The sequence below is a fragment of the Leuciscus leuciscus genome (assembly GCF_965113295.1).
Source record: "Leuciscus leuciscus genome assembly, chromosome: 11".
NCBI lineage: Eukaryota > Metazoa > Chordata > Actinopteri > Cypriniformes > Leuciscidae > Leuciscus > Leuciscus leuciscus.
Genome location: NC_138735.1, coordinates 23,022,884 through 23,047,430, shown reverse-complemented (window position 1 = coordinate 23,047,430; position 24,547 = coordinate 23,022,884). Strand labels below are relative to the sequence as shown.

The 24,547-nt window shown below is 36.1% G+C and overlaps 6 protein-coding genes across 8 annotated transcripts in view; 4 read left to right on the top strand and 2 right to left on the bottom strand.

Annotated features, from left to right (window-relative positions):
• The window catches only part of lrrc31 (leucine rich repeat containing 31), a 7,673-nt gene extending 3,363 nt beyond the window's left edge, over window positions 1-4,310 (top strand). Inside the window, exons 6-11 of the mRNA XM_082183642.1 lie at window positions 181-351; window positions 1,244-1,411; window positions 1,610-1,777; window positions 2,292-2,456; window positions 2,545-2,712; window positions 3,392-4,310. Of these exons, the coding sequence (XP_082039768.1) occupies window positions 181-351; window positions 1,244-1,411; window positions 1,610-1,777; window positions 2,292-2,456; window positions 2,545-2,712; window positions 3,392-3,741 (1,190 nt within the window). The 3' untranslated portion in view covers window positions 3,742-4,310. The remainder of the gene's footprint in view (window positions 1-180; window positions 352-1,243; window positions 1,412-1,609; window positions 1,778-2,291; window positions 2,457-2,544; window positions 2,713-3,391) is intronic.
• lrrc34 (leucine rich repeat containing 34) lies at window positions 3,843-9,086 on the bottom strand. Of its 2 annotated transcripts, none has more exons than XM_082183643.1 (10): window positions 8,040-9,086; window positions 7,845-7,957; window positions 7,576-7,640; window positions 7,400-7,483; window positions 6,194-6,322; window positions 6,024-6,119; window positions 5,763-5,917; window positions 5,264-5,419; window positions 5,045-5,171; window positions 3,843-4,961 (listed from the first exon to the last, which is right to left on the bottom strand). In XM_082183643.1, the coding sequence occupies exons 1-10, from the start codon at window positions 8,132-8,134 to the stop codon at window positions 4,737-4,739; spliced, it is 1,245 nt and encodes a 414-aa protein (XP_082039769.1). In that variant the 5' UTR covers window positions 8,135-9,086; the 3' UTR covers window positions 3,843-4,736. The 2 variants fall into 2 exon arrangements, with proteins under 2 accessions (XP_082039769.1, XP_082039770.1); XM_082183644.1 differs by having other exon boundaries at window positions 4,767-4,938.
• A 135-nt stretch (window positions 9,087-9,221) lies between these two features.
• Window positions 9,222-15,031, bottom strand: mynn (myoneurin). Of its 2 annotated transcripts, XM_082183639.1 has the most exons (9): window positions 14,930-15,031; window positions 14,406-14,446; window positions 13,868-14,158; window positions 11,793-13,204; window positions 11,067-11,226; window positions 10,619-10,797; window positions 10,413-10,496; window positions 10,243-10,329; window positions 9,222-10,155 (listed from the first exon to the last, which is right to left on the bottom strand). In XM_082183639.1, the coding sequence occupies exons 3-9, from the start codon at window positions 14,137-14,139 to the stop codon at window positions 9,758-9,760; spliced, it is 2,592 nt and encodes an 863-aa protein (XP_082039765.1). In that variant the 5' UTR covers window positions 14,140-14,158; window positions 14,406-14,446; window positions 14,930-15,031; the 3' UTR covers window positions 9,222-9,757. The 2 variants fall into 2 exon arrangements, with proteins under 2 accessions (XP_082039765.1, XP_082039766.1); XM_082183640.1 differs by lacking the exon at window positions 10,243-10,329.
• A 1,387-nt stretch (window positions 15,032-16,418) lies between these two features.
• apodb (apolipoprotein Db) lies at window positions 16,419-19,378 on the top strand. The gene is made up of 5 exons (XM_082183378.1): window positions 16,419-16,509; window positions 17,750-17,889; window positions 18,348-18,469; window positions 18,558-18,643; window positions 18,750-19,378. The coding sequence occupies exons 2-5, from the start codon at window positions 17,770-17,772 to the stop codon at window positions 18,983-18,985; spliced, it is 564 nt and encodes a 187-aa protein (XP_082039504.1). The 5' UTR covers window positions 16,419-16,509; window positions 17,750-17,769; the 3' UTR covers window positions 18,986-19,378.
• A 140-nt stretch (window positions 19,379-19,518) lies between these two features.
• Window positions 19,519-20,936, top strand: otos (otospiralin). Its single transcript, XM_082183379.1, has 4 exons — window positions 19,519-19,604; window positions 19,728-19,794; window positions 20,174-20,197; window positions 20,493-20,936. Exons 2-4 carry the CDS (start codon window positions 19,734-19,736, stop codon window positions 20,666-20,668), a joined length of 261 nt encoding a protein of 86 aa, XP_082039505.1. The 5' UTR covers window positions 19,519-19,604; window positions 19,728-19,733; the 3' UTR covers window positions 20,669-20,936.
• A 571-nt stretch (window positions 20,937-21,507) lies between these two features.
• On the top strand, window positions 21,508-24,475 carry cops9 (COP9 signalosome subunit 9). The gene is made up of 3 exons (XM_082183363.1): window positions 21,508-21,709; window positions 22,068-22,140; window positions 24,313-24,475. The coding sequence occupies exons 1-3, from the start codon at window positions 21,647-21,649 to the stop codon at window positions 24,348-24,350; spliced, it is 174 nt and encodes a 57-aa protein (XP_082039489.1). The 5' UTR covers window positions 21,508-21,646; the 3' UTR covers window positions 24,351-24,475.
• Window positions 24,476-24,547: the final 72 nt, after the last annotated feature.

Genomic DNA, 24,547 nt, shown 5'->3' with positions numbered 1-24,547 from the left:
CCTTACAAAAAAATGCACAATTAAAGCTGAAACCACATACATGAGCAAAAATACTAAATATACACACCAAATATAAAGACTTTTCTTTGCAAAATCAAATCTGAAATCTTGAAATTGACCTGATTTAAGGCTGAAACAATTTTGAACAACTGGCAAACCTCTCCTAAAATGATATTCCAGGTGAGGCTCTTGACTGCATTCCTCTAATAGAGGTGCTAGATTTGTCCTGGAATACTGGCGTTGGTTCAGGAAATTTCAGACACTTCACAGAACACCTCCAACCTGAAAGCACACTGAAAGAACTCCGCCTGGTGGACTGTCAGCTCTCTGAGACAGACGTTACAGCTCTGAGTAAGACTTGCTTTCTATAAACCTCATATAAGGATTTCATGTGTCATCAAAGACTATGAAGTTTATTTTTGTGTGGCAGCGATGGACTAGGTACACAAATCCAGCGACTGAACTAAATATACATACTTCGATGAAATATAACTCCAGTAAAACTTCACTTCTTTTAAATGTCTACCTGAGTAAAGTTTTGAAAAATAGGGGAAATGTGCTTAATTATCATAAATGTAGTCACAATGGCAAACATCTTAAAGGTCCTTCATTTTTTATTTAATAGATATATATAACCAATAACCCAGACATGTTCTTGGCAGCTTTCTATTACAATTTAAATCTTTTTTTGTTTATTATTCCTGCTGCTCAAAATACCTATAAAGAGCGAGGCCAGCCAGAGAGGAAAGTCGGACATTATTATGAATTATAAGGAGTCAGCGTATTCGACTCTGAGGATCGGGATCTTATTACTCCTGGTTCTTGGCTCATTTTAAGTCGGACTAGATTGATTCATTGATTTGTAAAGTTGAGATTCGCTCTGACCGGATCACTAAATCAGTTGTTAACAGCTGCAATCGTTTCAGACAATTGAACAAATTATTCATTCAATTTTATTTGCGAACTTGTTCATAGAAAATAATCGGCTCAAAAGAATGGTTTGTTCCCAAATCTGACGTCATTTTCATTTGGTTTCTATAGTAAAACATCAGATATTAGTTTATAAAATGAAAATACTGATACAGTGCTATAGACACTTGAACATTTACTGTTTTTAATGTTCACCTTTGCTTTTGAGATCTTATAAACTGGGAATTCAGAATAAGCCTATAATGAGTCATGATTTGTTTACAACAGGATATTTCACCAATTTCCTTTTAAAAGCACTGACATTTTTCTTCAGGTGAGGCTCTTCCCATGTTATCTAGTTTGGAGGAGTTCGATCTGTCCAATAACAAGCTATCGATGAAGGGAATGGAGAACCTCAGCTCCTCTTTAGGCTCGACTCCACGGCTGAAGACCCTAAAACTGAGCATGTGTGGACTCAATAAAGACAATCTCAGTGTCCTGGGTAAGAGTGATGATGAAAAAAAAGCCTTCAATGGACTAAGCAGTCAAGCATAACTATTTGCAACACCATTAGCACACACTTACATTACCTACCAGGAAGCTCCAAATGCAGACTGTGATTTCTCTGATAACTGAGTAACCATTTTAATTATAATTTTGAAGAATAATTCAATTAATTTGTTTTGTGAAATGTTAAAAGGCCAGGCACTCAAGTTCATCCCTGCACTAGAGCACTTCGACCTGTCGTGCAATAAGGAAGCAGGTGGAGGTCTTGCCACACTGGTCACTAACCTAACTCTCCTCACACACTTGAGAAGTTTGAGTATGCATCTGTGCTGTCTAACAAAGGAGGATGTGTTGGCTTTAGGTAAGACTAGTTGACACTAGCTATTTTTCCTTTCAGCCATTTTTATGCGATTTTGGGATATTGCACAAAAAATGCTCTATGAAACGCAAAGATGTATGGAAGCTTGTTTCCTCCACAGAATATTTTTAAAAAAATGTTAATTAGAAAAAAGATTTTAAAAAACTTTTTTCTCACAATTGTGAGTTTACATCTCGCACTTCTGACAGAATTGTGAGGGGAAAAAAGTCAGAATTGTGAGATATAAACTTTTTAAAAGAGTAAACTGACTTCTTTTCTCAATTGCGAGTTTATATTTCGGAATTCTAACTTATTTTCTAAGAATTGTGGGATATAAACTCACATTCACGAGTAATAAATTCTTAATTCTGAGAAAAAAAAGTTTGAATTGTGAGTTTATATCACAATTCTGTGTTAAATTCTGTGTTAAATTCACAACTTTGGATGGAAACATAGCTACTGTTGATTTAAAGTTACGTGAACTTGTCTGTATTCTCTTTTGAACTTGCTTTCTCAGTCCAGGTAGCTCCATCTCTCAAAGAGCTCAGAGAGCTGGATTTGTCGTCCAATAAAAGTGTTGGAGATACACTCCAGAATCTTCTGCAAACCCTCCCTCTTTCTCAGATGACCAAACTTCCACTAAACAACTGTGCTTTGAGCACACCTGCATGCCATGATCTTGGTATGAAGCCAATGCGAATTCAGAAAACACTGAACTTGTTTTTGTTTTAAATGAAGATATGCATGTATGTTTCTGGAATTCCTAACAGCTACCGCAATGAAGAAGCTACAACAGCTGGAAAGTCTGAACCTGTCGTGGAACAAGTGTGTGGGGGAAAATCTGAGGCAATTTCTGGAGCCTTTGCAGTCTGATTGCAAACTACAGGAACTCAGACTGAGTAGCTGTAATTTAACCACTGAAGATTTGCTACATCTAGGTCAGTTTTGGTCAAAGAGTGTTCAATTATAACATTAAGGCTGGAATACACTAACTACACAACTTTTTACAGATTTTTGCTCTGACGAGTCGATGCTAGTTGCCTAAATCAGAGCCATTTTGCAGATATGAGTTGGAAAATTTCACAGAAAATCACAGACTAATCTAGACTATTCTAAATCTAAATCACAAAGACTCAGATTTTTTTAAGGCTTAAGCCTAGTCCCAGACTAAAATGCACGTTTGAGCTGTTTTAACTGAAAGCAACTTGCACTTACATATCTTAAAATATGTCAGTGCCATTGTTTTGTCTCAAGATGCACACTAGTGCAGTTTTTTTTTTTCTAAGGCATGTTTATAAAAGCCACTTAAATGTCCTAATTGAATTAAGGCCTAATCCTGGCTTAATCTACACCCAGTATGTGAAACCATGAAATATTATTTTAATTTGTCAAGCATCTCCTAGCACTGAAATGCATGTTTCTGTGAGAGTTTGTTGTGTTCGGAACAACTTCTAAGTCTGGTAGTGTGTGATCCTCAGTCATTTAGTATATGATTCCCAGTTTTTCTCTGTAACTATTTACAAAGTCTGCAATGGTATGATGCCTAATCTGTTCAGATTTGAAAAGTCGTGAAGTGTAATCTATGAGGATTTTTCGCAAACTGTTGTGATCTTGCAGAATCTGCTTGCCAGCGTGGAGTTCTGTCCCAGCTGAAGCAGCTGGATCTGTCCTACAATGGCAGCGTCGGAGATGGCGGTTGGACGTCTCTTTTTGGGAAGGCTGCTGGTCTAAAGGGACTGGAGGAGCTGGATGTCAGTCTGCGTCCTTCTGCATTCCTCTCCGTCTCCCCCTGGCTGCCCGCCTTGTTGGAAGCCCTTCCGCATCTCTCCTCCCTCACCCGTCTATCTCTGCAGCATTGGGCTCTGAGTTCAGCTGAGAGGGAGAAGCTGGAAAAAGTTCTTAGCAAGAAGAACGTCATCCTGGAATGTGACAGAATGGCTTCGCCCACACCAAAGGCAGCAGGTTAATTGCCGATTTGGCAATTACGGTTTTCCAAGTTACTGAAGTTGCAAATCAAGATGTTACTGAGAATGATGTGTTGATCGAAAGGCATTCAGCTATTTTGTACTTTTTTTTTTAAACCCATTTTTATTTTATGTATTTCAAGATTATCATCTCACAAATGATCATATTAAAAAAAGAGGATGTTTTATCAGCATAGCATTGAAACTCGTTAACATAGTTGCACAAAGTATTTGAACTGACAGTTTTAAATGAAGTAATCATTGTTATATTATTTTGTGTCCTTTCTCATTTACATAGAAAAAGAGATTGTTTTAGACTGAACTTGCTAAATCAACAAAATCTCTCTGGCTTTTATCTGTCCTGACAAAACTGTGTAAAAATTTGCATGTGACACCCAATACAGCGAAGACTAAGTGTCAGAGCAAGCCATTTACATAAATGACGTGTTTTCGCGAACATCATGGCAGCCTGTGACATTTGCAAACACTGGACACATGGACACAAAGATGTAGGCTGTTATCTAAAACACTAACCATGTGATTTAACTGTAATAAATTCAAATGTAACCAACTGTTGATTATTTTGCCTGTCAACTAACTACTGAAAAAAAAAGAAAAAAAAAGTCACAATTAAAGGGATAGTTTACCCAAAAATGAAAATTTTGTCAACCTGTTTGTTGAACACAAAAGAAGATATTTTAAAGAATGCTGGTAATCGAACAGTTGACAGCACCCATTGACTTCCATAGTAGGAAAAAAAATTCTATGGAAGTCAATGGCTAACGTCAACTGTCTGCTTACCGACACTCTTTAAAATATCTTCTTTTGTGTTCAACAGAAGAAAGAAACTCATAAAGGTTTGTAACAACATGAGGGTGAGTAAATGATGACAAAATTTTCATTTTGGGGTGAACTATCCCTTTAAGTTCAATCTAAATGTGTCTTACTCTGAAGCAGCAACACATACTTTCGGACAAACCCAGAAATCGTGAATTGTTTCATGAATGTGAGTCTGGGTAGATCTGCAGAGCCAATGAATCTGACGCCATCAGGGCCCGTGCTGAATTACTCGAGTCTCCATCCCCATATCTGGATCTCCAATAGTAATGTCTGCATAAACCATGAGACACTTCTGCCAAGAAAACATGACCATCCACCTCATAGGGAGAAACATCTGTGTGTTCCTCCAACAGCCGCCCGCTGTTTATCAGCCGCGAGAAAGCCTGATTTTACAGGCAGAGAGAACATCAAGACATTTGAATGTTGAACACTGTATATCATAATGGGAAAATCTATGGAATCTCACCATGCAAACTGGCTCCTCAAGTTTGTTCCCCCATATGTAAATGTGTGTGAGACAGGAATTCACACTCATTGCCTTGTTGAGGGACAAAATACCTTTTTTTCCAATGTTGTTGCTGGTAACAGACAATCTAGGAGGCAAAAACGATACCAGATAAGTTGGACAGCATGAAGAATGGAAATAGTGTCGTTAGCATAGTTTGATAAATAGGAGGACACTTACGCTTTGAGTTTGCTGTGTGGCAGCTTGACAGCTTCACTTAGATACACCGCACCATCATCCTCAATGCGATTGGAAGAAAGATCTAGAATCTCCAAAGAGCGACTTTGTTTCAAAACCTCCGATAAGCATTTAGCTCCATCCCGTGTAATTCTGTTACTGTTAAACAAAGAAAGAAGCAGAAATGTTTTTTTTCGGTGAAGCACAAAATGAGTTGTTCTCTGCCATCCAACGACAGTAAGAAAACATCATTGAAGAATCATACAATTCCAGACAATTTTGTCGTTTTTCACTTAAAAGTTTTGCTCGATAGCCCTGGTCACTTTAAAATAAAATAAAAAACAGCTACTATTATAACTATTAAAACCTTTGCTATTGGCAGAAAAAAATAAGTCATACAGATTTTGAAAACATGAGAGTGAGAAAACAGTGACATAATTTTTTTTTTTAAAGCTATGCCTTTAAGATCATGAATTAGATAATTATGTGCATGAGTGTATACCAGCGAAGATCCAAGTAGCATAGAGAGGTGTTTAACTTCAGAGCTTCACACAGCCTCTCTACACCAGTATCAGTCATCCCATGCTTTCCCATGTGCAGCTCCCTCAGTGTCTTATTCACCACCAGCATCTGTGCCATATGGACTGTTGTTTCCTCCTGTCAATTAAGTTAAGATCACTTTAACCAATAAAAAAAAAGACTTTTACCAGATATATTAATCATAAAATGAGTATATTGAAGCACAATTTTCCTGAAAACATACCTGAAGACTGAAAATAAGAGGTCGACTAACATTAATGGCACGGATTCCCTTGTTGTTCTTCAGGACGATGGCAAATGCTATTACATTTTGTGTAGCCTAGAAAACAAGCACAATACTTTAAATGCAAATGACATTTATTTTGTGATTATATTTGTGTTCGGGAAATTTACCAGATCACAGTCTGAGACATCTACTTCTTCTAAAGTGGCATTAATCTGCAACATAGCAGCCAGTTGCATGCCACCTTTATTTCCAATCTTATTTCCCGTCATTCTGAGTGTCTTCAAACGTTTATTTGTCTGTAAAATTAACAGAAAAAAATTAACTTTCAACTTAAAAACTTAAGTTCATTTGCTGCTTTAAATTACTTTTTTAAAAAGTAATTTCAATTAAATTATATTAAACTGACTGAAGAAATGAGTTGAATCTCATATAACTTATCTCATATAACTTATAAAAAAAAATATTCTGACAAGTTAAAGAAATGTAAAAACATACACTGTAAAAAATTATCGTGATTTCTAACGGTCAAAGACTGTAAAAATGCTACAGTGAAAAACTGTTAAATGGTTAAGAGAAAGTTTCCTTACTTTATACGGTAAACAACTGTGATAGATCTAACGGTACATTTAATGTAATTTTACTGTAAAATACTGTTAAATTTACAGTTTTTGGAAGTGAAAAAGAACAAGTCATTGTATAATTTACAGTGAAAAAGCGTAAATTGACATTCCCACAATTCCCTGCGTGACACTTCACATTTGATGTATTTTTGTTGAAATAACTGTTTCTTCATAGTTTTCTTAGTTTTTTCTAATCAGTTATGTACATTAGGGTTTTATGTTACATTTAATGTTGTTAAATTAATGCTTATTGCATTTCTAAAATTTCAGGTGTGTTACCATGATGGTGTTTAGTGTTTGTATGAATGACACTGTGCAGCTTCTATAAATTATTATTAACTTTCTTGTGAAAGAGCTGCTTGTGATGATCTTTAATTCATCATGTGACTTTTTATCTCCACTGTGATTGGTGGTTGTCAGTGTGTTACTATGGTACAGAACAGAAATAAATACATCAATAGGTCAATAAATTAACATTATATCATATAATTAAATACGGTTTATTACTGTAAATTTAAGTAAAGTCTGTAAAATCTAAAATGTTGCTACCGTATTTTTGACGGTAAAGTTCTGGCAACCACAGCTGCCGGTATTTTACCGTAAATTTAACAGATTTTTTTTTTTTTTACAGTGTACAGTATTTTGCCATGACTTACTGATCATATCATTGGCATTAATTTTAAATCTATAATTAATGCATAAATAAATGTTACATTTTAACATTAATTGTAAATCCAAATTAGCCACACTTACATGCAAACTTTTTGCTATCACTTCTGTACCATCTGCCTCAATGTTATTACACATCAGATCAAGAGATTGAAGGGACTTACTCTCCTGTTAAAATGACAACATTTCTTTAAGGTTCTCAAGTTTTCAGTTAGGTTGAAAATTGGAAAAACTTTAGGAAAACTGATGATTTAACATACCTGAATGAGGTGTGCAACATAAACAGCTCCTTTATCTGTGATACAGTTGTATCTGAGATCTAAACCTGCAATGAAGATTACTTTCAGTTCATCATGAAATCATTTTAAATCAAAAATATTGTATTCTTGTGATTGATTTGGTGACATGACGCACGGCACCAGACAAATGACCAGGTATGGGTTACAATACACTTTCTAATATTTGCAGTGGTTTATGATTTGCATGTCTAACCTGAAAACTGTTCTGGGTAGGACGAGTTAATATTTACCCTTTATAGCTGAATTTCCCACGAGTGTTTTTGACAAGACCAGCACATCGTCATCTGTCAGTCTGTCTCCATTCTTCAGTTGATCATTACCTGTTAGTTTGAGTGAGCCATCGCTGAATAGAAACACCAACAACATAAATGAACATGAAACCGCCAAAATGAGAAATAACTTTATAATTTACTTTTCAAACCAACCTGCTGTCTTCCAAAACTTTCAAAACACACATATTTGGGGGCTGCTGATCTTCAGCACATACAGTTAAATATCGATCATTCATAATGTCCACCATGCTTAACGCTCTGAGAGAGGCTAACTTTGAAGTTGCTATGCCAACATGGATTGCGCCTGCGCAAGAGCGACATCTTCAGGTCGTCTGCGTTTAGATGACTGCTCTCTATTCATTATATAAAAGAAACAAAAAAGCTTCACAGACAGGGCTTAGAATAAGCCAGGATTGGGCCTTTTTTTAAAGTTTAATTAGGACATCTAAGTAGCTTTAATAAAATTGCCTTAGAAAAAAACAATGGCTCTGGTTGTCTGTGAAACCGGGGGCAAATGTTTTAAGTCACTGAGAATAAGTGAAATATGCCTATTCAATCTTTGGTCACTGATTATCTTCTTCATGAATGCATTTACACAAACAAGTAGGCCTATTCAAAATATATGAATGATCTACAAAAAAAAGGACAATGCTCAAATGGTCCTATAATAAAAATGTTATCCACCTGTAAATTATATTAGCATATATATAAATAAAAAAAGGACTGCTTCTAAATAAAAATTCACAAATGCTGTTAGGTAATGGCATCGAATAAAAAGCTAAAATATAGTAAAAGTCTTGTAAACGTAAGAGTTTTTAAATTTAAAATCAAATGTAAATAAAGAGACACAATAAAAAGATATAACTAGAATGTTTTTGTAAATTTTGTCTTTTTTCTCTTTAAAATCATCCTAGGGGACAGAAAATTTCCACTAGTTAAAGAATCAACCTTACATAGAAACAGTGGAAGTAATATTGAAATATTGAAAATATGTCTGTGGTCGGTTACACTTTAGTTTAGGGTCCAATTCTCACTATTAACTATGACTTTTGCCTCAATAAACTCCTAATTACTGCTTATTAATAGTTAGTAAGGTAGTTGTTAAGTTTAGTTATTGGGTAGGATTAAGGAATGTAGAATATGGTCATGCCGAATAAGCTATTAATATGTGCTTTATAAATACTAATAAACAGCAAATATCCTAGTAATATGCATGCTAATAAGCAACTAATTAATACTGAGAATTGGACCCTAAACTAAAGTGTTTCCCTGTGGTCTTTACCAATGAATTTCATGAATGCATTACTCAAAAATATATATCAACCACAACACATATTCAGACGTGAGATGATTTATTATAAAAGCTGCCCAGTTTGTTAGAGGATTATTTCACATAATATATGAAATGTTTCAGAGACTGGGTAATATAACATTTTAGGTATTTACATTTCATACTTCTAAAAGACAAACGCATAGTTCAAAAACATCAGAATGACCAAGTCAGTTGTAATGTATAGCCGCACTTGTCCTTTCAATTAAATAGAAAAATCTTTTTTTTTAAACATATGAACCAAAATGCCTTTTCTAAGCACAGCATTTTATATTACAGCTAAACCTACGTTTGGCCTTCCCTTCATTTCAGAAAATATGCCTTTAATGATCCAGATTCTGCAGACTTTAATAAGGGAAAAAGAGAGGGAAGCCTCACACGCTCACACAATAGCTTTGTATAACTGATATCTGCTAAGAGTTTGTAATTCAGATGATTAGAAAACAATCAGAAATTGCTTTCGCACTGGCCTGACTGATCCTACCTTCAGTCTTCACTTCATGGAGAAAATACACTTAAAATGGAAGTAAAACCTGGTATTTTAATCAATGGTCTGAACGATGACAATCTGCGTGTGCTCCATCTCAGCAGTCGCTGGGATTTCGTACTGTTCCACAACGTAGCTGACTTGCTCGCCAGATTCTCCATGTTGGATGAGAACCGGCGCCTCGGATGAGTCCGCGTGCTGGAAGATCATGGAGGGCTCTGAGCCGTCTGCGTGCTGTATGATCATCTGCGGCTCTGCCGACTGTTGGATGATGAGCTGGGCTTCGGGGGGCAAAATTGGCAACTGGGACTCCATCTGAATTTCATGGTCTTGGGAATCGACAAGGGCAGAGCGCACCCGTGCAATCAGGCCCTGGTGGTCGATGGGGATGTTGAGAGGACACTGCGTCGGGTCGGATTTCACAGTCTGAGTCTGCTCTTGTTCAGGAAGAACTGAAAAGTATGTTTTAAAATAGACATTTAGATGAATGGACAGATCAATTGAGCAATAATATATAATTAAACAAGAAATAAACACACCATTATGCTTCAAAATGCTGTGCTTCTTCAAGCTATATATGTCTGAAAACATGTTCCCACACAGGTTACACCTCACTTTTCTCGAGCCTAAAGGCAAAAAGGACCTAAATAAATCCATATTTGGAAATACAAGGTTTCCATTCTGAAAACGCCCAACTTGTTAAATTTACCGTTGTGGATGTCCATATGTTTTCGAAGTTCACCAGCGGTTAAGCAAGGTTTGCCGCAATCCAAGCATATATATGGAGTCACACCTAAAAATGGAGAGCATTGATTAAAAAAAGTAATTTATTAAATAGACTCCAAGTGGCGTCTACATGTTAGCAAATCACTCCAGAAAATGCTGACAGCTTTTATGAATGCATTATAAACCCACCGGTGTGTTTCCTGGTGTGAGCGATGAGAGAGCTGGACACAGCGAAGGCCATGCCACAGGTGTCGCAGATGTACGGTTTCTCTCCCGTGTGTCGTCGCTTGTGGTACATTAGAGTGCTGGCCTGTGTGAAGCGCTTCCCACATTCTCCACATTCATACGGCTTCTCACCACTGTGCTTTCTGAGAGCAAACGGGTAAGAAAGAGAAGTTGATGGAAACTTATCGACCATTATTGGAAATAATTATTTTTACGTTTTAGTGTCCAAAAATGTATTTAACCAGATAAAACAATAAAACATTCATTGTGAATATTTTATCATTGTAACATTTAGTCTAGTTTTAGTTTTGATTTACGTAAACTTTTACTTTACAACACTACGACTCACTCACAATCATGTTTAAGTGTAATTGTATCAATGAAAATGAACTGGAATTGTTCTCATGAATACCTTATGTGAATTTTTAAATTGCTAGATGTGGCAAAAGCCGCTCCACAGAAATCACACTTATGTGGCTTTTCTTCTCCGTGATGCATGCGGCAATGATAGACCAGCTGACACTTCTGAGCAAAACGTGCGTCGCAGGACGTACAATTGAAGGGCTTCTCTCCTGAAAACAGCACAGAACATGCATCACAACACATAAACCTACAAACAAAATTATGACACAGACACTGCAGTTCAAAAGTTTGGGGTCAGTAAGATTTGTTTTATTTGGAAGAAAATTCTCTTCAGCATGGATGCATTAAAATGATCAAATGTAACAGTAAATACAATTATAATATCCCAAAAAATCATCAAGGATTCCACAAAAATACTAAGCAACTGTTTTCAACATTGATGATAAGAACGGTTTCTTGAGCACCAAATCAGCATATTAGAATGATTTCTGAAGGATCATGTGACACTGAAGACTGGAGCAATGATGCTGAAAATTAAGATATTGTAATTCACAATATTACTGTTTTTACAGTATTTTTTATCAAAACATGCAGGCTTAGTGAGCATAAGAGAGTCAAAAAATCTTACCGACCCCAAACTTTTGAATAGTATCATGTATTGATCACCAAAAATTATACTTTTTATATTTGACATTTTTTTGTCATCAATACTATGGATTAATCCAAGAGATTTAGTGTATTAATGCAGTGTAACAACTTCATGTGAGAGGTGTACCTGTGTGTATGCGCATATGGGTCTTCAGCTGGTTTCCCTGTCTGAAGGAGCGGGTACAGAGCTGGCACTGATAGGGTTTGAGGCCCTTGTGTATGCGCATGTGTCTGCGCAGACTGCTCATCTCAGAGAAGAGGTTTCCGCAGATGTTACAAATAGGCCTGTGTTTGTCCTGCAAAGGTTTCACTTCCTCCTCTCCTGCCCAGTCCTCGTTGTCATTGCCAAATTCGTCATCCTCTTCGTCGTCATCATCTTCGTCGTTACTAGCTTGGCTTTCTTTCAGCTTTCTACTCAAGCTTCTCTTTCTGGTGCTGGCGCGGATTTTCTTCGCAGCACTTGACTCTGAATCTTCTGTGCCTTGAGATGAGCCTTCTTCGGTGTGTTTCTCAAAGTCTTGGTTTGCTTCTTCACCAGCATCTTCTCCACTGTTCTCTATAGGATTTGAAGATTCGGGTGCCTCAGAAGAAAGGGGCTTAGAACGAGGTCTTCCTCTTTTACGACCGGTCCCTTCGTTCTCTTTTGTTTTTGCAGTTTCTGAACCGTCTTCTGTGTTTGTAGTTGCGGTCTCAGCATTTGTAGTTTGGTTCTCAGTGGATAACGGCTTAGTCCGTGGTCTTCCTCTCCCTCGTTTGGAAGCCGCAGCTTCACCAGGGTTCTCTGTATCAGTCTTTTCCTTACCGTCATCTTCCTCACCAGCATTCACAGCATCGTCTTCAACAACCTCTGTTTCTTGGGTGTCTCCTTGTTCTTCATCTCCTTCTGCTTCAGATGGTAGGGGTCTAATTCGTGGACGTCCTCTTTTGCGGGTAGAGTTCTCCCCTTCTTGATCTTTATTTGCTACAGAATCGTCTTCAGCGTTACCAGAATCATCTCTATCAGTGGTCAAAGGCCTAATCCGCGGGCGACCTCTCGGTCTTCCGGATCCTCTCCCTACAGAGCTGCTATTTGGATTCATGCTTTGCTGTGCTGGTGATTGATCAGTTGAATCGAAACTCAACGGCCTCACCCGTGGGCGACCTCTCGGTCTCCCCCGGCCTCTTCCTCTGCCTCTTTGAGCAGCGATGGCCTCCCTCTCAACATCATCCTCATACAACCTGGTTTTGGGTTTCCTCCCTCTCTTGCCGCTTCTCTGGGGAGTTTGTTCGCTGGACGACTGGGCTTCATCTGTAGAGGCGGGATCATCCTGAGACCCATCTTCTTTCCCTTCCCTTAACCACATCCGTTCCTCCACCTGTGAGATCGGCTCTAAAGGTTCGTAGTCATCTGGGCTCAGGGGGGAATGTGGATCTTCATACTGCATTTGTCTAGTGGGCGAGCCACCAGTTTTGAGATCATCTTGGGATAGGGTACAGCGAGCCACAACCTCAGGCATACCAAGATAAGATGCAGCTTTCTGAACACTTTCAATTTCTTCTCTGTAGACAACAAAGGACAACAAATATGCAATCTTTCTCTCTAATATATATATATTAGTGCTGGGCAACAATTAAAATAAAAGTTTGTGTTTACATAATATATATGTGTGTATTGTGTATAATTATTTTGTATATATACACACATATGCATGTATATAATTAAGAAAGATCTGCATGTATATACTGTATATATATTTATACATAATTTATATTATATATAAATATTTTATATATAAATAACACATTTCTCTTAAATATATACATTACATGCATATGCGTGTATTTATATATACAAAATAATTATACACAGTACACACACACATATTATGTAAACACAAACTTTTATGTTGGATGGCCAGCACTATATATATATATATATAACATTTAAAAAGTAAAAAAAAAAAAAGTCAGTAATGAATATGATTTTTATTTTATTTTACTCTGCTATAAAATATTTAATTGGCTAACTATATATATATATATATATAGTTTTAATGTACAGAGGTAAAGATTTAGCTGACATAATATTTAGCCCAAAATGATATATTATTTTCTGAGACCTTAAAATTATGCTAAAATATATTACATATATATATAAATGTCAGGTTTTCTATGTCAGTAGGAAGACTATATAGATGAAGAATTAGATACCCATGAACTCACCCGTCCATATTCAATTCCCCGGTGTAAATATATGTCAGTAGTTTTTCAAACACAGCACTGCTCACTGACTCTGGGTCCAAAGTTATGGTGGCATCCTCTCTTCCAGCATCAATAGACTGTGTGGAGAAATACTCACTAAAGGCTGCCAGAACATTGTGATGGGCTTGATATTGAGCCTGTCCTATTGCTACTGTGCAGTCACACAGAAAGCTTCTCTCACGTTGCCTCTTAAGCTGCTCCAGAAGAAACTCACTGTGAGTGATATGTGGCATGACGTGTAAGACTGCCAACCTGCAATGTCAAGAGCATCTTATAATATCAGCCACTATTAAACTCCTTAAAGAGAAAGTCTGTCATTATTCACTTGCATTGCATCTTTTTTTCCATATAATAAAAGTGGTGAATTATGCCACATAATAAATGTTTGGAACAAACATGAGGATGAATAAATGATTATATAATTTTAGGTGAACTAGAGACCTATACCTATGATGCAATTTTATATGTAATCGTTTTGTAAGCAAAATAATTCACTTACCTCACGTAAATTTATGATGGTTTAAACCACACCCAAGAAACCTGTTTAAATGAAACACACGTGCATGAAAAAATTAAAGAACAGGTGCATATATAAAATAACCCATAACGCTAAATAAAATTTGCGATTGTTCAGACTTGACATCATCAGTAAGGGAAAATAAAAGTTCCCGCCCATAACTCAAAAGTTGGCTGAAATAACAAGCTTGATGACAAACTATCATTGTTAAAACACTACTCATAATATTAGAATGCACCCAATAATTGTAGTTGTAAATATGCATTAAAAATAGCTAAATGCATTAGTTACGGGATAAATGCAGACACGAATGATTGTAATTTTAACATGCAAAACAAAGGGCTCTTATTTCGAAAATGCTCGATCCGGTAGAGCGCGAGCCGCAATTCACAGGTTCGGTCTATGTATTACAAACACAACACAGAGACGTGCAATAATTATTTAAATTGTGTGATTATTAAATATAAAGTTGAATTCGATTTTTTAATAAAAAATTCGGGTCTCACGTTATTTCGACAGTAGATTAAAATCTCTTTGCTTTGACGGCCATTTTCGAAGTCTTCAAGGGGATTGGTCGGTGACGTCATATCCTCCTGTCTGAATTCTTTCCGGTGTTTGAAGTTGAACCAAAAAAAAATGAAGTAGAAAAAACCATAGGGAAAAAACAGCTGTAACCATTAGGTGGAGCCAAAGAGACACAGCAGGCACATGAATGGACCACTGGTGCATTCAAGGAGAAGCACAGAATTAATTGTAGGCCTACTTCAATTTTTAATCAAGTTCTTTTGAAATGGCATATTTTTATTTAATTACAATTCCAAGACAAAAAGCTTTTCTCTTTTTTCTCCATTATACTGGGCTTAAGAGTAATTTTACAGGTAATTTAATTCATTTCGGTATCTAAATCTGCCTTGTGAAGGTATCTCATCAGCCATTCTGAATATTAGATTTCAAATATTGTTAGGTTAATTATTCATCTATTATTTCAGGTAAACCTTCATAAATGTTGATGGTCGATGTGGAATGGTCTTTATTTCCTACTGGACCCTTTCAACAGATTTTAGTTGCTAAACTTTTAAAAATAACGGTTCCGAAAAGGGGTTTTCACAGCAATGTATAGAAGAACCATTTTGGGTTCTCCAAAGAACCCTTTTTTTCTGTGTGATGAACATTCTAATAATCTAAAGAACCACAATAAAGATCCTTTAGTAGAATGGAAAGATTTAGTGAATGAAAATGTTCTTCACCATAGATGCCAATAAAGAACCTTTATTTTTAAGTGTATGCTTAGAGATTGCAAAAATCTTGGCCTTTACCAGACATCGTACCCAGCAAAAAACTAATTTCGCTCACTATCCAAAAATCTTTTGATATTGTATAATTTGTGGCCGTCAGGGAGATTTATTATTGTTAACCCGGGGTTAAAACCTATAGGGTTTAACAAGATTTTAACACAAGGTTTTGTGAAAACACCTTTTGTAAATTTGCTATTGATTTTGATCAAGCAATTAACCAGCAGTGGCATTTACATCACCAAGTGGACATTAAACCAAAAAATGTGGTGAAGCTATACTGAGATATAATATACGTTTACTACTTATATAACATTATTAGTAATATTTGTTTTGTAATAATACTTAAGCCTACCATGGTTATATCACTCTAAAACAGGTTATGCTGCCATTTGTTCATCACGAGCAGTGGAGGACTCAAGAATTACATAATTTAATGTCACAGCCCTTGGGAAAGTCTGATTGTCAGTTTGATGAACGAATAAGGGAATGAAACTGCTGAAAATTACCTTGATAAATAAGGTCACCTGATCCACATTACTAAACCATTCTGTCATTGTTTGAATAGGAAAGGTTTATGTAAAAATGACAAATAAAGAGACACAAACAGCACACACATTGTCTCTGCACTACTACTCCCATGATATCTATTTACATAATCAGCTGCTTCTTGTTACAACACAATCTCAGTCTATTATGAGTGTCTCCTCCTCTCTTATCAGCACATTGTTAGTGTTCCAGCGCACACTCAACACCTTCAGCTCTGTGACCAACAACATCTTTCTCTGAGACAGGTATCCATTTACTTTGCATTGTTATTATGCCTGTTTTGTGATATCTTTTGTGATTTTTTAAATATTTATATCATGATATGTTATCATAATTCTTTACATTTTATTATTTTCTGTCTATACTTGTATTGTGTTCTGTGTATTGTGAACCTGTGTTTGGTAAGGAATTGTAGGGCTACCACCTTCATAAAAAAAAAATATATAAAAAAATAAACAGTATTGATTTTATCCAACAAACTTCATTTATATGATTTAATGTAGCCTGTTTAACAAAAACATTACAGTAAAATGTATATACAGGCCTATATTCCTCAGTAATTTAATCAATATGTGATAGCTATTCAAAAAAATTCGTAACCACAGAGTTCTATAACATTACATAGTGCACGTGTACGCCACTGATTTGTGTTTTTGCAAACGGGTCCAGCAGGTTTGACAGCTTTAGAAAAAAAAAACATGCCATTCAAAACAAAAGGCGTCTAAAAATCTCCACATGCTACATTTCTCAGGTTCACACGGAGAAACGTGAGACGTAGAGCAGCGAAATCTCCAGGTGCGACTTTAAAAGAATTTCTGTTAACTTGAAACGCCAATTTAAAAACGCGAGAGACACCGGGAGAAACAATTAACGATAAGCGAGTTTTTTTCTTTTCTTTTTTTTTCTCTCCCAAATGCAAGTTGTTTTTACAGTGTTTACCAGTGTTATACCTATAGCCTACAACATCTATGACCCACCGGTACACATAGGCTAGCTCAGCCTGATCTCACGGCGATTCGTACGAATTCTACGAGGTGGCTAATTCGTACGAATTCATACCTCACTCGTACGAACTAGTACGATTTTTGCCAAATCGTACATATTTTACGAATTGCCCAATTCGTATGAATTCATACGAATGACCTACCCCTGACCCCGCCCCTAAACCTACCCATCACGTGGGTTTAGACAAATCGTACAAATTCGTACGAGTGAGGTCGTACGAATTAGCCACCTTTTTATCACTCGTACGAATTCTAATTCGTACGAATTGGTCGTGAGATAGCATTATGATGGTAGGGTGACTAGGATTAGGCAATAGGCCTATTGGCTCACCAGCCCTTACTGGAATTAGACAATAGCACGTACGTTATGCATTTTCTATAACAAGCCATTGTGCAGAATTCATACAAATATCCCTTTAACACTGTCAATGTCACAACATGATGCACTTGAGCTCATGACTCCATAACTTTCTCGTCACAGCTGAGACAGCAGTTCTTGACATGATGAAGGCCATGATTGTGTTGCTCATACCTCTTCTGCTTCCCTTGGCTTCTGCTCAGACTTTTCGTTGGGGCCCCTGCCCAACACCAATGGTACAGCCAAACTTTGAAATAAACAAGGTAGGAATATATGAAGAGTTCAGATGCAAAAGCCTCTAAATGCCATCTGAAATTTTCTCATAGAATGATCATTTTTATCAAGTTCGTATATTTAAATTCAATATTTTCACTTAAATGGCAATAAAGATTACCTATTAATTGTCATTTAAGTGAAATTACTGAACTTAAATATACGAGGTTGATAAAAATGATCATTCTATGAGAAAATTTCAAATGGCATTTAGAGGCTTTTGCATCTGAACTCTTCATATAAACATATAGAATTTTAAATATATAGTTCACCCCCCAAAACTTTCATTTTTTACTCATCCTCTTGTACTTCCAAATCCGAATGCTCTTCTTTTGTTTGGTTTGGAATGACATGAGGGTGAAAAAATTACTGAATTTTTATTTTTGAGTGTACTTGTGTTCTTAACATTGTACTGTCTGCTTATATGAGCTCTACCTTTCATTTCAAGTACCTTGGAAAGTGGTATGAGATCGAAAAGCTCCCAGCATCCTTTGAGAAAGGCAAGTGCATTGAGGCAAACTACTCGCTAAGACCTGACAACACCATCGAAGTTCTCAATGTTCAGACATAGTGAGTAATTTACTGACTAAATCAAGTCTTTTGACTTCTAAATAAAGTTTTCGTCACAATCATTTATCCATGTATTTATATAAAACAGCAAAGGAAAAATAAGAAAAGCAGAGGGCACAGCAGTCGTTCAGGACATGAGGGAGCCAGCAAAGCTTGGAGTCAGTTTCTCCTACTGTAAGTCTATCAATGTTTTCAAATCTAGAACATTAGAATCTCTTATTGTTTTCAAGTGTGAATTGCTCATTTTGTAAAATTCACTTTCTGTGAAATTCTTTTTCAGTCACACCCTACGCCCCATACTGGATCCTGTCCACCGACTACAACAGCATTTCTCTTGTTTATTCGTGCACTGATGTTCTCAGGCTGTTTCACGTGGACTATGCCTGGATCCTCTCACGCTCACGCATTCTGCCCGCAGAGGCCGTCTACCACGCCAAAGAGATCTTCTCACGTGACAACATCGACGTGAGCAAAATGATACCCACAGATCAGCAAGGATGCGATGGTCCTTTTTAAACAGTGAAAACTGAAATATATCATTTTGGTTCAGAAAAGTTTGTGCCTTCACTATCTCTATTATGAATGAAAACGACTTAAATTATCATTATAAAACTACTCCTGTTGCATAAAACTGCTGAACCCAGAATGCTATATATTGCTCTATACATATTTTTGCACCTCTTGAAAAATAAATAAAAGCATAACCTTTTGCCAATGAAGTTTCCAGTTTTGCATGTCATTAATGATTTTAATAAACAGGTGTTTATTTTGTGAATATACTAAAGTCCTGTCTGTTCTGCACATGTTCATTGGTCCTCAAAAGTGTATTTTCTATGCCTTTTGGAATGCTTGGTGTTTAGATTTCTATTGGAATATTAATTAATTAAAAACTGAATTATGTTCTTGGAATCTAACGTTTTTTTTAATTTTTTTTATATGGAATGATGCATAAACCTATTTGATTTGAAATGCATATCATAGACGGTCTTAGGGTGGTTTCAATGATGTAGATCTAGTTTGGGAGGGGACAAAACTTTCCTGAACTCAGGGTCCAGTCCGTGCAGAACCTGGGAAGCACAAAATCTTTTAGCTCGCAGAAACTGCCGGACCTCGTGCAATCAGTGCAGCAAAGGAGGTAATGCTGTTTATTTCCAACCCAATTATGAGGAATGCGTGAATGCAGTATAGCAAAAGTTTACCTATTTTTCAATGTTATATTTTAACCTTAATTGTAATTAGTAAAAGTTTTTTTTTTCAGGGAAAGATGAAGTGGAGTGTGCTTTTTTGGGTTTTCTTGCTGTGTTTTCTTGCTAATAATCTCAGCAGTAAGTAGTGTATATTCCTCATATAACTATCTCTGGACATTGTAGGCTAGATATTTGCTTTGAACACTACTTCATGATTTTCAGAATATGAGAATGAAAAAAGACCGATTTTATTAGACATACACTTGCTATTTGTCAAATAAGCAAACTGGAATACATGTTTAAAGGAAAACAATGCAATACCATGTTAATATTAAAAGCACTAAAGACTTGAGCTGCATGTGTTCACCAGGACAAGTGTGGGCATAGTTAGGAATAATATTTGAGGAGGAAATGCACACATTTCTTGAATCCCTCAGGAGATCCTCAGTTCTCTATGCCTGAATCAGCTCTTTGTAAGGGATTTCATTCACACTTCCTCTACTTTCTCCTTCCACAGGTGCCAGATTCATTCCTGAAGGGGGTAAACAGACTATTTATCATTTTGTTTACACACTTTTAGCCAGTATGTATTAATAGTAGCATTTAAAAAATGCACAATGAAGCTTTTGTTTGAACACATAATTGGATTGTATGAAATGTTGATGCTGTTTTATAATTATATATTCACTATATTAAGTGTATTGTCGTGTTTGCCAGTCTGAGGACACAAAGAGGCACATTTAGACATAACTTCTGCAGTTACACATCATCAGGAATTCTGGAATGCAAGAATTCAGCAGAAATACACAAGCTCTATTTTTCTTTCTCTCACATAGTACCCTATGAAAACCCCCCGGCTGTGCCCTACTGGTCATATTCCACCTCAGATTTCTGGAACTATGTGGAATACTTCCGCAGCATTGGAGCCTACGAGCAGATCAATGACATGGCCAGAACATTCTTCGCCCATCAGCATCTGGGAGACACGCTGGGATATGAAGTGGCAGAGTAACATGAGCACTAAGTGGATGTCATTTGTTTATCAATCATAGTTTAGTTTCTGTCACTAGAAACTAAAGATGGTTATTGAAATATTACTAAAAACACGTATAGCCTTATAATGATGAAACTTGTGCCATTACTATTAATAAAAAGGCATATTTAGGATTCACCGTTTCATTGTAATGTTTCATTAACAGCTTCAGAGTGCATGATTGTGATGTATTTTGCATATCATATAGGCCTATAGGAAATGTAAGAAATAAAACAAAAGTGTCATCCCGATTTACAGAAACTATTTTAATACCTTTTTTTAAACACTACAAAGTCTACAATAAACTGTGGGGACCAGTTCTCCAACCGAGCCAGTAGGACCCGTTTTCCAGCCGGTTACATTTTGATGTAACACAACTAGTAATATGAAGCCTAAAAAAAAATATTAAAAAATCCACGAATCGATTCCTTTGAACCGTTCGTTTTAAAGAAGTGGTTCGATGCGTTTTACGGCATCATGTGGACCCTAGCGACTGGCATATTTCATGCTCTAGATGAAATATTGCTAGTCATGTAAAACCACATGTAGCCTCATATGGCTGTTGATTTTTTATTATAATGCTATTTATTTTCGATTAGGTAGTGTATTAATAAGATTTTTATTGTCATGTGTACTTGGGGCCATAATTAAGCTATTTAAAAAAATATATAATTATGCCAGTCAATTAGAAATACAGTTTGCATTCATGCACATGTATTGAAAACGTTTTGTGTGAAGAAATCATTCAAATCGACTTTTGAAACAGGTTATTAAAAAAGATCCGACTCAAAAGAAAGATTCATTCACGAATCGGACATCGCGAATCGAAACACCACCGGAAACAGAGGGACACAACGAACGGGTTGTTTTTGGTGAATTTGACAGCGAGCTGAAAAACACACCATTTTAACATTTATTCATCGCTGTTTTGTTTTTTTAAATACTCGCGCTGAAGTTATGAAGCCAGCAGTTGATGAAATGTTCCCCGAGGGAGCTGGACCGTATGTGGACCTGGATGAGGTTGGTGTTTACACATGGTTCTCAGTACGAAATTCTATGATAAGACGTGTATCTTTAAGTTTACATACGCTAAAAAAAACTCAAATATATGTGATCGAACAGATTTATGTGTCATTTCATTTAAATCTGTATAAACCACAGCGTAACGTAGCTATTATGTGTAGCCAATCTTTCTTCCAGCTAGTACATAAGTCCAATTTCCCCAATTTCCACTGTCTCATTAGTATTTATTCAATACATGTTTTGTAGATGTTTATGGAGTATTATTTGTTCTAAAAAGTATGACCTTGTTCGTTTAAAGTACATTATTGAGTAAATGTGAGGCCAGTGTGTAGTAGTGCTGTGTGTGTGTTGACAGGCAGGGGGCAGCACTGGACTGCTGATGGATCTGGCCGCCAATGAGAAGGCTGTACACTCAGACTTTTTTAATGGTGAGACTCACAAACTCCATTTATTACTCAATTATCTGACAATGAATACGTTGATCAGTTACTTTATTTTACATGTCCAATGGTTTGTCATTACTAGAAATTATTTTAATGGAAATTCCTGGGCAAGATTTTGTTTTATGTACAAAACCTACAAATGTTCAATATTTATTTACTTTTTTCAGGCCTGGAAATGACTATTTTTAAATTCTACATTGAAATCAGGTGTTTTGTCTGCTTACAATTTTATTTGTATCTCCATATGATCTTTAGTATGGCTCAATTTTTTATGTTTATGATATTTATGGGTTAAATCAGGTGGTATGTGTATCCGTTTTATGTTAGTTTGATTAAAGTTTTATTGACATTTTGAATTGGCTTTTATTTTTATATTTTTAGTTTTCATGTTAATTTGAGCAATTTCGTTATGTGCTTTTGTCATTTTATTAGTTTTTTTTAAATTGATTTAAATATTATTTATTTATTTATTTATTTTCAGTTTAAGTTTAGTTTTTATTTATGTCCAGGTCATACTTGTAGTGCTTCAACTTAAACTTATTTAAGCTTTTTGCCAAGGCAACATTTCTAATTTCTGTGTAGTTTGTCTTTCAAATAATATTCATATTTTATTTTATTGCAACTTTGTCAATTAACAGAAAACCCTCATAAATACAGTACTGTGCAAAAGTCTTAGGCATGTTAATAAAACATTCTTTTTGCCATTAATTGTAATAATCCAGTGAGATTTGTGTATGCACAAGGAGTCTGACAACAGCCTGTATGATCTGATCTCACCATCATCGAGTCCGTCTGGGATTAAATGAAGAAACAGAAAAAACTGAGACAGACTAAATCCAGAAGAACAGCGGGAACGTCTCCAAGATGCTTGAAGAAACCTTCCTGCAAAGCTACCTGAAAAACTATGCGCAAGTGTACCTGGACAAAAGCCGTTTTAAACGCAAAGGGTCGTTACACCATATATTGATTTGAATTAGTTAATAGAAGTTAAATCCAAAATAAATTCAATTTGTGATGTTATTTTTGAAAGCATTCTCACTTTACAGCATTTTAACACAAGTGCCAGTACTTTTCACAGTCCTGTAGCTTTGCAGGAAGGTTTCTTCAAGCATCTCGGAGACGTTCCCGCAGTTCTTCTGGATTTAGTTTGTCTCCGTTTTTTCTGTTTCTTCATGTAATCACAGACGGACTCGATGATGGTGAGATGAGATCATACAGGCTGTTGTCAGATTCCTTGTGCATACACAAATCTCACTGGATTATTACAATTAATGGCAAAAAGAATGTTTGGAAATGTAAACTGATATTTCCTACTGACACACTACTGCAAAAGATATAAATAACTGACTTAAAACCATTTTTGGGGAAGGGGGGAAGGGGGAAGGGGGAAGGGGGGGGTGTATTAACATGCCTAAGACTTTTGCACAGTCCTGTATATATGCACAGTGCACACACACATGTATAGTGTGTTTGTGTTTATGGACTATATATGCATGTGTGAGAGTATATGTTATATATTCAACTAATATTTATATTTTATTTCATTTTATTTCAATTATAAATGTTTTCAATAGTCTTACTTAACGATAATAACCCTGATGTATATATGTATGTATGTTTTTTTTTTGTTTGCTTGGCAACAGAATATTGCAAAGTGCTTTAGCATGCATACTCTACAATTTTCTTTATACGTTTCCGCCTCCTCTATATGCTGATAGTAAAGGTAGTTTCAGCTTGGCACAGGATGACCCAAAAAAGCAGGCAGTTAAAGAGTAAAGCAGGTATGAAACTGAGCCCATGTAAAGTGCTTTTATTGGGGTTCATTGGCTCCAGCGCAGCAGGTTTTCCCTCTTATGGCCCCTGTATCCATCTGCAGCGCTTGAAGTAGCTGAACACGTGTCAGTCAGGGGCGTTTTTATCAGGCAAGCTATTATTTTTGAAAGCTTCACGGAAAATAACCCAGAGATCCCAAAATGAGCTCATATCCTTATTTTAGGAACACCATGTCAGAGATGGATATTTGTGCAGACTATTTGATAAACACGTAAAAAAAAAAAAAAAGCTCTTCATATTCAGGTTAATTTGACAATTAAAAGTACTGTATTCATATCTTTTTTCGGTGTTGTGCTACTCCTTAACACTTCTCTTTCTCCACAGATTTTGAAGATCTATTTGATGACGATGATATTCTGTGATGAAGAGGACGAAAAAGGACGATTTTCTCCATTGTATAAAATGTTCATTGTTTTGCATTTAAGTGAGTGATGTAGCATTTGTTAATTCTTCAGTTCATTAATAAACTTGTGTGCAATACAAAGTCTTCCCTTTTCCAGATGTTTCCACATTTAAAAAATCCCAGACATTCCAAGTCAAAAGTTGGAATTATTATAAA